Raw genomic sequence first — 12,281 nt, 5'->3', positions numbered from 1 at the left:
GGAAGGGGTGCAAGATGTGTGAGACAGATCATGCAACTGCAAGATGTTGGCTAAGGACACTGGTCAGGGGCCACTTATTCTGTTGCTAGGCTACCTGACCATGGAATGCTCTTTACCTTTGGATGTCATGGCACCTGACTATGGAATGTCTTCTTATTTTTGGGGGCCTCTGGTTAGTAAATGGGTGTTACTGCTCTGGGAAGGGGCAGTGGGCTTATGACTTGTTCTCTGGCCTAGCTAGTACTTTCTATGGTTCATGTTTGGTTCCTGACATTTTGGTCCCTGACAAGAATTCATATAAGCTCCAGAGGATCAAAAGAAGTCATAAAACTTGGATCCACTTCATAGGTATCAAAAGAACTCCAGATAAATACAGCAATACAGCTTGAGTTTTCCTACCTGTCTATTCCCGAGGATGGTATTTTTCTCTCTGTAACTGCTCCCCTTCCCAATTATTAAAACTATGGGCTTAAAAGTTCCATATAATTTCATAAATTTTAACTTCTATTCCTAGTTTGAACTTGTCTCAACAGGTTTTCACTTGGCTGGCAGACACATCCAGGCAACATGTTCCAAATGACCAAGAGCTCTGGACTTGCTAAAGGTTGATGTGGACCAGCCCAGTCAATGTAATTATTCCCTGTCTCTACAGCTGGGTCAGATAGCCAAATACTTCTAATAAATGCCCCATTGCCTAAATTCCCTCCTAACCTTTGACTAGCCTTTCAGCCTTGTTGGGCACTGACCATCTATGCCTCACTTCAGCTTGAAGCAGCTACAGAAGAGAGTATATTGTCCCTGCCTCTGAAACAGACTAAAAAGGCCAAGTCAAAGAGAAACTCCCTGGCACAAGGAACAAAATGTCCACCTATAGTGCCCATTGATCACTCTGAAACTGGGCCTAGAGCTGTCAATTTATAGACTTATTAACTAAAGTGGTTCTGCAATAAGATAAGACACTTGACCTTCTTTATGCAGAACCAAAGAGATAGTATATGACCTTAAAATTATTATTTCTACACAAATCATCAGGATTATAATCTATCTATACTCAAAGATTAGAACTACAGGACCTTAAAAATGACAGTAGATGAAGATGTCACTGCCCTAGAAAAATCTGTCACACATTTAGAGAAATCATTCTCCTCTCTAGCTAAAATAGTTCTTCAGGATAGAAGGGGGCCTTGACATAAAATTTGTTCAATTGGTTCCCCTGGTTATCATTCCTTCAACAAGAGGGCCTATGCAAGGCCTTAGAAGAGAGCAATGTTGTTTTTGTGTTAACCACTCAGGGATTATTAGAAACTCCATGTCCCTGCTGAAAAAGCAGATCTATGACAGAGAAAGGCAGTGGCAACAAGGAAACCACCCTGGTATCTGCCTTAGCTACCCCCTTATTGAGCTTGCTTCTTTTGAACCTTTTTACAGGGTTAGCCTAGGAACACCTGACTGTCAGATGTTTGCACTGAGATTCACAATAAATGGCAAAACTACAGTTATGAAATAGTAATAAGCCTCAAATATTTTGGATTGGCATGGACTTTTTATATGGTAGTAGAAATGTAAAGCTATATTTGATTCAACTCTGGTTTATAATATATTCTATATGATAATAGAAATTAAAAGTAATAAAGATCTATTTAGATTAACAGAAGCTAATTTAGAGATTTACACCTATGTCTTTGCCAAATGTTCAACACCAAGCTTCTAGAGAATTTAAATGGATGGGATAGATTTGATATATAAGGTATTTGATAAAAAAGATATATATTCCATAATGGAGTTTCTAATACCCAGAGAGGGCCATTTTCACAGAGTTGGGCCACACCCCAACTCACAAAGCCCCCTTTTTTTCTTGTTCCCACTTGGCCCTAGGATCTTTCTCCTGTTAGTCTTCTTGGCCTTCTCAGGAGACAGAAAGTCCTAGTCTGATGAAAGCTGCTAGCATATTGGAGAATGTTAGGGAATATAAGCTGATAGTCAGCCATTCATACCTAAAGGACAGACAGTCCTCAAATGCTCAGAGATTTGCAGAATATAGCATTTAAAATGTTTAATTAAAAAGCTTTTTGTGATAAACATGCTGGCTCCTGGCAGCACTTTATTTCCTCCAAAGAAGATGGATGTGCACAGAAGAACCTCCACCTGGAACTGGCTCCAGAACGGCAGCACCAGCCACTGAGCATAAACTGCCTTTCACCTCAACTACTGCCTTTTGCCTCAACTGCTGCCAGGGCCTTCTTCAGACCACAGACAACAGGACTCTGGGAATCCATTGCCTCACTTTTGCCTAGACAAGGTATACTGGTCCTTCCCACAAGTCACTACCCCACAACTGTCAGATCTCCTGAGGCCTGGCAGCTGAAGACTGATGTTGCCCTGAGACTTTGGCCCTCAACAACCCTGGAGGACCCTGGGGTGGCTGTCTAGGTAGCCAGCAAATAATTCTCTGTCCCTTTCAATTGTAACTCAGGTAAAATTTATCCTTCTCAGATCTCTGATGTTGTTTAACAACCAGGCTCTGTCAGTTCAACAGCAACAATAAGGCTTCAGCTGCCTTCTCAGTTCTCTTTATGTGTAAGATCCTAGAGCTACTACTAGGTCTAGACACAATTTACCTTGTTACCAGATCAGATAAATTCATAGAACATATTTCAATGTAACCAATTTCAGATATAACTTTGGAGGGACAAAGTTTTAACATTGATAAATGTAGCTTTGATAAACTGATAGAGCACTGATTACAGTTTTTAGAAGTCCTTAAATTTCTGTGGACTTTTTACCAGTCCCAGCTTTTAGAGAAAGGTTAGCATTGGAGGGGGCAGGGAAGCCTCCCTCCTCCTTCTTCATCATTCAACTACTTCCATTCAGTAAATTTCCTCTGGTTATAGATTTAAAGATGTGCTTCATTGGTCTGAAACCAGGCCCTAGAAAATGTTCATACCTTTAACCCAAAGCCATAGCTTTTGCTATGACACCAAGATTAAATTAGTTCCAGTTGTTTTACAAACACTTGCAGGTTCCTGCACAGATCCACCCCTCCTGCCAGACTTGTGCCAAGGCCAGTCCCTCAAAGACCCTCCAGATATACCACCAGCCATTGCACCAACCGAGGACACCAACCGGACAAATACTGGCACTTAAACTTCACCCACATGCCCACCCATAAAAACTCTGTTATCTCCCAATTTGTTGACACTTTTACAAGTTGGATAGAGGCATTTCCCATCTCCACAGAATAGCAAATGTGATGGCTCCTGTACTCCTGATTTGGCATGCCATTCCTCCAGGTTTCTGGTAAATCACTTCATTACAGAACATTACTTTATTACCACCATTCCATACTCAAGGGCATACCTGCTCTTTTGTCTGGCTCATCCACCCTTGCCTCTTCTGTACAACCAGGACACTTCTCTGTCTCATTCTTTCTGGCAGTTATCACTCTACCCATGGCTAGCTCCATTCATGATAACAATCCATTTTTCCCCCTAACCACCTGCCTTCTCAGCTCCTTCAAGGGGTCTCCAGGATGACAGCTAACTGAATGCTTCTTCATTCATACCTCCCATTGTGTGTGTTTTCCAACTTCCCCCTCCCCACTTTGGCCCCAAATCAGCAGGAAGCAGTCTCGAGAATTTGGTGCCCTCTTCCCCTCCCCACTTACTATTCATAACTTACTTTTTTATAATAATCAAAAATGGAGGAATGTTGGCATTCAGACCTGCCCCTTGGGGATCTGCCCAGCATCCTGACATCATCTTACATAAAGTCCCCTTTAAGAAAAACCCCCTCTCTTCTTCCTTTCTCTCTTGCTATGAGGTAGTGTGCACTTCCTCTCTTTCTTTCTTCCCTGTTCTCATTCTCTTCTTCCCTATCCTCCTTTCTCCCTTCTCCCTTTGCCCCAATAAAACTTTCCATGTGGATGCGGTGTCTGTATGGTGTAACTTTCCACCATGCCATGATGCTGCCTGCTATATCTGCATAGCATGACTCCCTCACCTGCAGTGCCCCTTGGCTCTACCTGCCAAGGCCTCTCACAATCCATTTTCCCCCTTAACCACCTGCCTTCTCAGCTCCCTCAAGGGGTCTCCAGGATGACAGCTAATTGAATGCTTCTTCACTCATACCTCCCATTGTGTGTGTTTTCCAACTTCCCCCTCCCCATTTTACATTTTACAACACCTGGGCTATCCTCAACTCTGAAGTTTTATTTTCAGGTAGTCTCATTAAGTTGGCCAGGATTACCTTGCATTTATGATCCTTCTACACCAGGCTCCTGAGTTGTTGGAATGAATTACCAGGCCTCGTTTGAATTCTGATTTTTAAAAAAATGTAAATAGTCGTAGCTCTAAACTTTCTTCTTAAAAATGCTGTTGTTGGGGCCAGCAAGATGGTTTAGTGGGTAAGGTGCTTTATGCTAAGTCTGACAACTTGATTTAGATCACTTGGTGAAAGGAGACTCCCACATTATTACCTGGCTTCCACAGGCATGCTACATAGTACACACACCTGAAACAAAAACAGCAAAATGGATTTTTTTCCTCCCAAAGAAATACCTTTATCCAAATGTTTCCGTTAGGCTGTATTTCCATTTTCTTATAGTTTTAAGATTCCCTTGATGATTTTTTTCAAAGATACACTGATCATGCAAGTATATAGTTTAATCTCTTTGTATTTGTATAGTCACTGTTGCTGATTTCTATTTTTATTCCACCATGATCTAATAAATTATTTTACTTTTTTGTGTTTGGTCATTTCTGGATGGGATATTATGTAGATATGTTAAGCATGTTAAGATCCAATTTAACTCTGGTTTCTTTCTTTACTACATCTATTCATTAATCTGAGGTACTAATGTCACTCACTTTTATAGCCATTGGTTTGTTCCGCAGTATCTATGAAAATGGGTGTATAAACATTCAATGAGTGTATATTATAATTGTTAGATCTTGATAGATATTAGAATATTTTTATTACCTTTATTTTTTTCTGGTTTGGCTTAATGTCTTCTTTATCAGATAAAAGTATAACTACTCCAGCTCATTTTCAATTTCCATTTGTTTGTCATTGACTTTCATTCTTTTGCTTTCAGTCTGTGTCTAGTTTTTTGTTTTTTGTTTTTTTGTTTTTGGTAGACAATCTACTTGTACATGTACATCTTACATTTAAATTGTCTTTTTTTTCCAATGTCTTAGGGTTTTTGGTGTGATAAAACACCATCACCAAAAGCAGCTTGTGAAGGAAAAGGTTTTTTATCTTATAGTTTGTAAGTCTATCACTGAAGGAAGCCATGACAGGAGCTGTGTTTACTGGCTTACTCCCCATGGCTTATTCAGCCTGCAGTCATTCTTATAGTACTCAGGACTATAAGGTACCAGGGATGGCACTTTTCACAATAAACTGGGTCCTCCCACATCAACCACTAATGACAAAACTACCCTACAGACTTGCCTACAGACACATCTCATTGAGGCACTTTCTCAATTAAGTTTCTTCCCAAGTGACTTTAAACTAACCAAGACAAGGGGCTAAGGAAATTTCCATTTAAAGCTAATTGAAAGAGATTTGCATATTTCTCTTATTTTGTTGCTGTTTTCCTCAATGGTTGGAATCTTTGTTGCTTTCTCTCTTCATACTTGTTTGAATTTGCATGAGGGTTATTTTAAGGGGTGTTTGTGTGCACACACATGAAGCCAGAAGTGTGTTAGATATCCTAGACTTAGAGTTGGTAGTGGGACACCAAACATGGGCACTGGGAAATTATTGAGAGTTGCTGGTAACAAGAGGCTGTGTGAGTATATAGCAGGTGACAACTAATGTTCAGCAGGTTAACCCACCAGACTCTCAGATGGGGAGCCCCATCTGGAAAGACGATGGAGTTACTGTTAATGACCAACATGCTTCTGTCTGCACTTTCATATGCCATTTCATTTCTTCCATAAGAACAGCTATGGGTGTTTTCCCCACTGCTTAGATATTTATCTCATGTATATAGTCCATCTATTGGACACACATACCTGTGGATGGTCAGAAAGATGACTTCTCTGTGGTGATATATTGCATACCTCAATAAAATTTATCTGGGGATAAGAGGACAAAGCCAGCTACTAAATTAGACATAGAGGTCAGGCAGTGGTAGCATATGCCTTTAATCCTATCACTCGGGAGGCAGAGATTCATCTGGATCTCTGTGAGTTCAAGGCCACACTGGGAACAGAGCCAGACATGGTAGCACATGCCTTTAATCCCAGCACTAAAAAGTGAGATGGCAGGGCATAGAAAGGTATATAAGGTATGAGTAATAAGTCTCTCTTGAGGCTGAGGATTTCATAGAGGTTAAGAACATGGCTGGCTTGTTTTGTTTCTCTGATCTTTCAGCTTTCACCCCAATATCTGGCTCTGGGTTTTCTATAAGACTGTTTAGCAATTCATGTTACACTTCTCATTTAGCTGTATAAAATTGATATATGGAAAATATACTAGGATATGTTTCATAACCATGAGGACTGTAGACTCTTAAAAGCCTGCCTTGCTCCTTTTGCTTAGACTAACTGCACACAATTAGCTCATTTTTACTTCAGAGCAAGTTCAAACTAAAGGCCTTCATATATAGATCATAAGTTTAAAACTTTACAATTATGCCCAAGGCCAGAGTTGCAGGTATCCAATTAAGGTTATTCACACAAGACACCCTAAGAAAAGCATGCCAGTTCTTTGCTTGCCAAGTCTGCTGGTAAAGAGCCACGTCTATAATTTGTGGCACTGGGCACTGGGCCCCTCCCTCCGGTCCTGTGACCTTGGAACCTTGTATTGCCATGGTAAATGGCTCTGTCCTTATTGATTACCCTAGGAATGTGCTTTTGACCAAAGAGGTAACTCATGTAATTTTTATTGCTTCAAGCCTTCTAAAAATGTTTTAGGCTAGAGAAGAAGCAGGAGTATTAGAAAAGAGAATGAGTGTGTGAGTTGATTTGTTAGTCCTCAGATTCTTAGGTTTCCCTCACTTGCTGTAGTCTTTTCTGGTCCCTGAAGGGGTCTGAGGAGCTGGAACCTGAAGGACCCTGTAAGGAAACAAAGGCTGGTCCTCCGCAAAGAGCAGGAACATTCTTAACTGCTGAAGCATGTCAACTCCCTAGACATTATTTTCCAGTTCTCCTTTTTTCATCAGTCTCATGAAATTCATTCCTGTGTTTTTTCACTCCTGTGTAGGATTTACATCTCTTCTGTATTGTTCACTTAGTGGTCATGAATTGCTTTAGTTTATGCTTGTCTTGAAATGTCTATTTCTTCATCAATCTTAAGAGATTATGACTAGATATAGAAATCTTGATTGACTACTTTCAAGTTTTGCAATATATCAGTCCATGCTTTCTTGGTTTTTAGGATTTCTGTTGAGATCTAATGTTATTTTGATGGGTTTGCCTTTGCAAGTAAATTTAATTTTTTCTTCCTGGTTTGGATAATGTTTCTTTGTTCTGTAGATATGACATTTTAATTTTATGTTGTGGAAATATTCTTCTGCAATCATGCTTACTTGGGGTTCTAAATGCTGCTTGTTCTTCAAGACACTTTAGATCCAGGAAATTTTTTGTATAGTTTCATTGAATATTTTTATGCTTTTCACCTCTGTCTTGCGTTCCATGGATCTCCAGTTTTAGACCCAGCTTTAGTGATGAGTCTGACACAGTCCATACAATACATATACTGTTCCCTTAATGATGTACTCTTACCTGGGTGCCAAAACAAAGAGTGTCAAATTACTCAGGTCACAGCTCAGATTTATAACCTGTGTGTCCCAGATGGAAATTACAGTAGGGGAAACCGACTAAACATAGATCTTCTTTCTTGTCCTGTTGATTCGTCTATCTCCCATGTCCTTACCCTTTCTACACTGTCAATTTTGGCTATTTAATGACCTCCGAACAAAGGACATGGCCAAGCCATAAATAGTGTAGGTTGTGACTTTGCTTCAGAGTGAGGTCTGGCACCAATGGTAAAAGAAACTTTCACTTCTGTGGAAATGCAGAATCTTGCAAATTGCCAAAGAGCTACTGTTAGGAGCAACTACACAGGATCTTAGGAGGAAAAAGGACTTGGCCTCATCATTCTTTATAAGGAAATCCGAGCAATTAAAAAACAAACAAACTTGTGAACAGTTAATTTTTTTTCCTCTTAAAAACAAAACATCTTAAGCCAGGCAGTGGTGGCACATGCCTTTAATCCCAGCACTCGGGAGGCAGAGGCAGGCGGATTTCTGTGAGTTCGAGGCCAGCCTGGGCTACCAAGTGAGTTCCAGGAAAGGCACAAAGCTACACAGAGAAACCCTGTCTCGAAAAAACAAAACAAAAAAACAAAAAACAAAAACCACAACAAAACATCTTAGCCAGGCATGGTGGTAAATGTTTACTCCAGCACATGGGAGACAGAGACATGCAGTGTTTGAGACCAGCCTGGTCTGAGGTAAGACACTGTCTCAAAGCAAATCCTACCAAAAACCCCCGAAACACCAGTCTTGCTATCAAGTGACAAATTATCTGAAGAACAAACTCTCAAGGGCAGCAGGGAAGGAAGGAGTCTTCTTAAACCTTGCCCAGGAGCAACAACAGGATGACTACCACAAGCCTGATTTTGAATAGTTTATTAAAGGAAAGGTGAAGCATCAGTTTCAAATTGTACAAAAGGAAAAAAAAACCTTCATATTGCAAATGTACAATTTACAGAATTACTAGCAAAATCAAGGAGACACTGAAAATACAAAAATTTGATTGACTTCAAACTGAACTTGGAAACCCATTGGAGTAGAGATTAAGCCTTCTTTGTTGTTGCATGGTAGTCTGTAACTCTAAGTCAGCATGTGTTGTTCACAGGAGACTGTCAAGCAAAGGATTAGTCTGTGCTTATTCCAGGGCCCCTCAAAGATAGGTCCCAGGCCAGAACCATAGTCAGACAGGGCTGAGGTGGACAGTCCGTTCATTCCTGCCCCTTGACTTCCAGTGAGCCCACATTTCTAGGAGAGAGCAAGGCCCCAGATCTCTCAACTGGAGCCTAGGATTTGCTGAGTTAGTAGGGAAAACAGTTTTGGTAACCAAGTTTTTTTTTTTTCTTCTGAACTGTACAAATGTTGAGAAAAATCTTGTCTACTAAAAGGATGAATAAAATAATGTTTTGCTTTCCCCCACAAAAGATAATCATAGAGTTCGCATACTTTAAAAAAAATGCTCTTCATTTTTGGTAAAAAGGGAAAGCCTCTAGATTCTGTTGTAGCTATTTTAAAAACCATCCCAGAAACAGCTGTAGATGGACTGGTTTGGAAATTTGGAGGCCTACATTAAAATCAGGAAAACATTAAGTGGGCTTTTAAAAACAATAGCAAGTCATAAAAGTAAGCAGATTGTAACTCTAAACCACTGAAGACTGTCCTGAAGAGTCAGAATTTCTTTCTCCCAAAGAATTTTTCTTAATATGCACACTTAACACTGAAATGTAGCTGTATTTCAAGGTAAGCATAGGAACGTCACCCTCTAAGCACAGACTTCTATGCAGCACATACTTCTATGATTGGTAAACAAATTCACAAAGATAGCAGGTTTGGGGTATATTAAGTGCATGGGAAGAAGACAGTTACATGTCTTAAAATTACTTTTGAATGGCAAAGAAACTTCATGAAAATGGAGGTCTGTTAACTTGACTTTGGCAGGGCATGAAACAAGTGGTTAGAAACAGCAAGACCGATGACTTGAGAACCATTTTTGTTTTACTGAGAATACTTTATTTGCTGGTAGAAGTTGCTAAAAATGCACAGAACAAAGACCAATAGAAAATGCACTGTATTTGAATCTCCCTATTCTATATAAAATGAACGGTGTACAGCATCTGTTGGAAAAATGGCTGCATGGACATTTATTTTATGCCCACTTATAAATAAAAATAAACCTTTTTATTCAAGAGTATATAAAATCTGGGAATTCACATCCATCCATAGAGGGTGTGTGGTTTTTGGCAGAGACGCACGATGTTAGAACTCTATTTTAGCTTGTCCATGCTCTGTTCCTTCAATGTTTCTGTTTTGTAAGGTCAACCAAATCCAGTGAGCTCCAAAAACACTCTTCGGCGATTAGAACGAGCTGCTTACTCATATTTAATAAAAATGGTTAGCTTTTAAAACATAAAAAGGCAAAATGTTAAAACCGTTTTTAAATTGTACAACAGGAAAATAAAGTTAAAAATATTTTTTTTACTCAATGCTGAATTTTCATAAAACAGGTGTACAACAGTGTTTATTTTGACAGCTGTTTTAAAAATTTAAAATATCTTCCTCCTTTCAGAAAAACACACACACATCTGTACTGAGATAAGTCCAACATTAGAGTACAAATGATTTTTTTGGTCAGTCTTTCCAAGGTGACATTACCAACATTTCCGTGGGTAACTGACATGCTGCTCTGTCACTGCAAAGGGGACCAACCTTTAATCATTTGATTACAAAACAAATCAGATCACATCAAAAGTGTTTCTTTCCCCATACAAGCTATCACAGTATATAGGCCTCTAGCTCTAAATAATAGAGTTCCAGATTTGTAAATTTTCTTCAGACTTCAGAACATAGGCATTCCAAATCCCTAGAAAAAAATGAGAAATACAATTATATTATGTATCCCCAGGGCCAAGGACATATAAATAAAACGCAGTAATGATTTGATATTTACTGAATCATCTTCTATGATAGCTGCAGAATCAAAGAAGTCTGGCCTCAGCTCAGCTCTTTCTCGCCGATTTCTTGATGGGGGCTGGAAAGAGAATCATTTATTTTTCTGGTGAAGTAAACTGTAATAAAAGCTAATATATATATATATATTTTTACAGTACATAAACATAGGAACAATCAAGAGTCAAATTTAAATGGAGAATGAGAATCTGGCTTGTATAGAAAGTACAGATTTTAAAAATGCAGCAGTATTTGAATTATTAAATGAGAAAAAGACTTTCAACTAATATGTTGTTTGTTCGTAGCCCTGGCTAGCCTGAAATTTGCTGTGTAGACTAAGCTGGCTTCATGTTAACAGAGATCTGCCTCTGCCTATCAAGTGCTGAGATTAAAGGTATATGCCACTACTCCTGGCTTATTATTTTTAAATTTTGTATCTGTGTGTGCGTTTGTGCCCAGGAAGCCATAAGAGTTTGTCAGCTCTCTGAGTACTAGAATCACTGGCAGGTGTTAGTTCTCCAATTTGGGTTATGGGAATTGAACACAGGTCCTCTGGAAGGTGAGAAAAAGTGCCTCTCACTTAGCCATCTCACCAGCCCCAAGACTTAAAATTTTAATGAATAAACTGTGTATGTAAAAAATGTAATTTGGACTTATAATATAGAAAATACCTTCCCTTTGAAGGCACAGAGTAATTATAGAAATGATGAATATCAGTGAATTCTCCAAAGTAGGTAGATGGAATGAATGCTTTTGAGGAGTAAGGCAAGAAAGTTCTATCAAAGGTTATACCAAAACTTTTTTTTTTTTTTTGGGGGGGGGGGGGGGTTTTCGAGACAGGGTTTCTCTGTGTAGCTTTGTGCCTTTCCTGGAACTCACTCTGTAGACCAGGCTGACCTCAACCACACAGAGATCTGCCTGGCTCTGCCTCCCGAGTGCTGGGATTAAAGGGGTGCATCACCATCGCCTGGCCTTCTACCAAAACTTTTTATGATGGAAAATTCAAAACATGTAAGGCAGAATAGTATGTGCTGCATTATGCCATCTTTGATTTACATGTTGAAGTGCTCACACCTAGAACTTCAGGATGAGGGTCTATTTAGATACAAGGTCTTTTAAAAGGGTTTAATGTAGTAAAAAACTACAGCAAGACAAGAGAGGGTTTCTATTCAAATGACTTGGTGTCCTTTCAGGAAAGACCATGAAAGACAGTCGGGGAGTCCTTTTCTCCTTCTGCCTTGGGGTAGAAGTCTTGGGGATCAAGCTTAGCAGGAAGCAGCTTTATGTGCTGAGCCATCTTGCCAGCCCATAAAGACACTGGAAGAAGCCAGCCATCTAAAGCCAAGGAGTACTCAAAATCAACTCTGCTTCACTTGACTTCTGGTAATTTAAGTCACCCAAGACTGGTATTTGTTATGGCTAACACTGGGAAAACAGTATAATGAACATTAACATTAATCTACCAGTCACCTAGTGTTAACAATTGCCAAGTATCTAGTTAGTCTTGTTTCACCAAATCTCTTAGCTCTTTTTCCTTCATGTCATTTCAGCTATAACTATATTTTAATATTACCTA

The 12,281-nt window shown here is 39.4% G+C and overlaps 1 protein-coding gene across 1 annotated transcript in view; it reads right to left on the bottom strand.

Moving 5' to 3' along the window:
* Nucleotides 1-8,623: 8,623 nt before the first annotated feature.
* Stag1 (stromal antigen 1) overlaps nt 8,624-12,281 on the bottom strand; it is a 346,634-nt gene continuing 342,976 nt past the window's right edge. Inside the window, exons 33-34 of the mRNA XM_036192569.1 lie at nt 10,707-10,787; nt 8,624-10,619 (exon numbers count right to left, since the gene is read on the bottom strand). Of these exons, the coding sequence (XP_036048462.1) occupies nt 10,596-10,619; nt 10,707-10,787 (105 nt within the window). The 3' untranslated portion in view covers nt 8,624-10,595. The remainder of the gene's footprint in view (nt 10,620-10,706; nt 10,788-12,281) is intronic.

This window comes from Onychomys torridus, chromosome 7 (genome assembly GCF_903995425.1).
Source record: "Onychomys torridus chromosome 7, mOncTor1.1, whole genome shotgun sequence".
NCBI classification, from domain to species: domain Eukaryota; kingdom Metazoa; phylum Chordata; class Mammalia; order Rodentia; family Cricetidae; genus Onychomys; species Onychomys torridus.
Note: the sequence above shows the minus strand (reverse complement) of the source record. Positions and strands in the feature narration are given on the sequence as shown.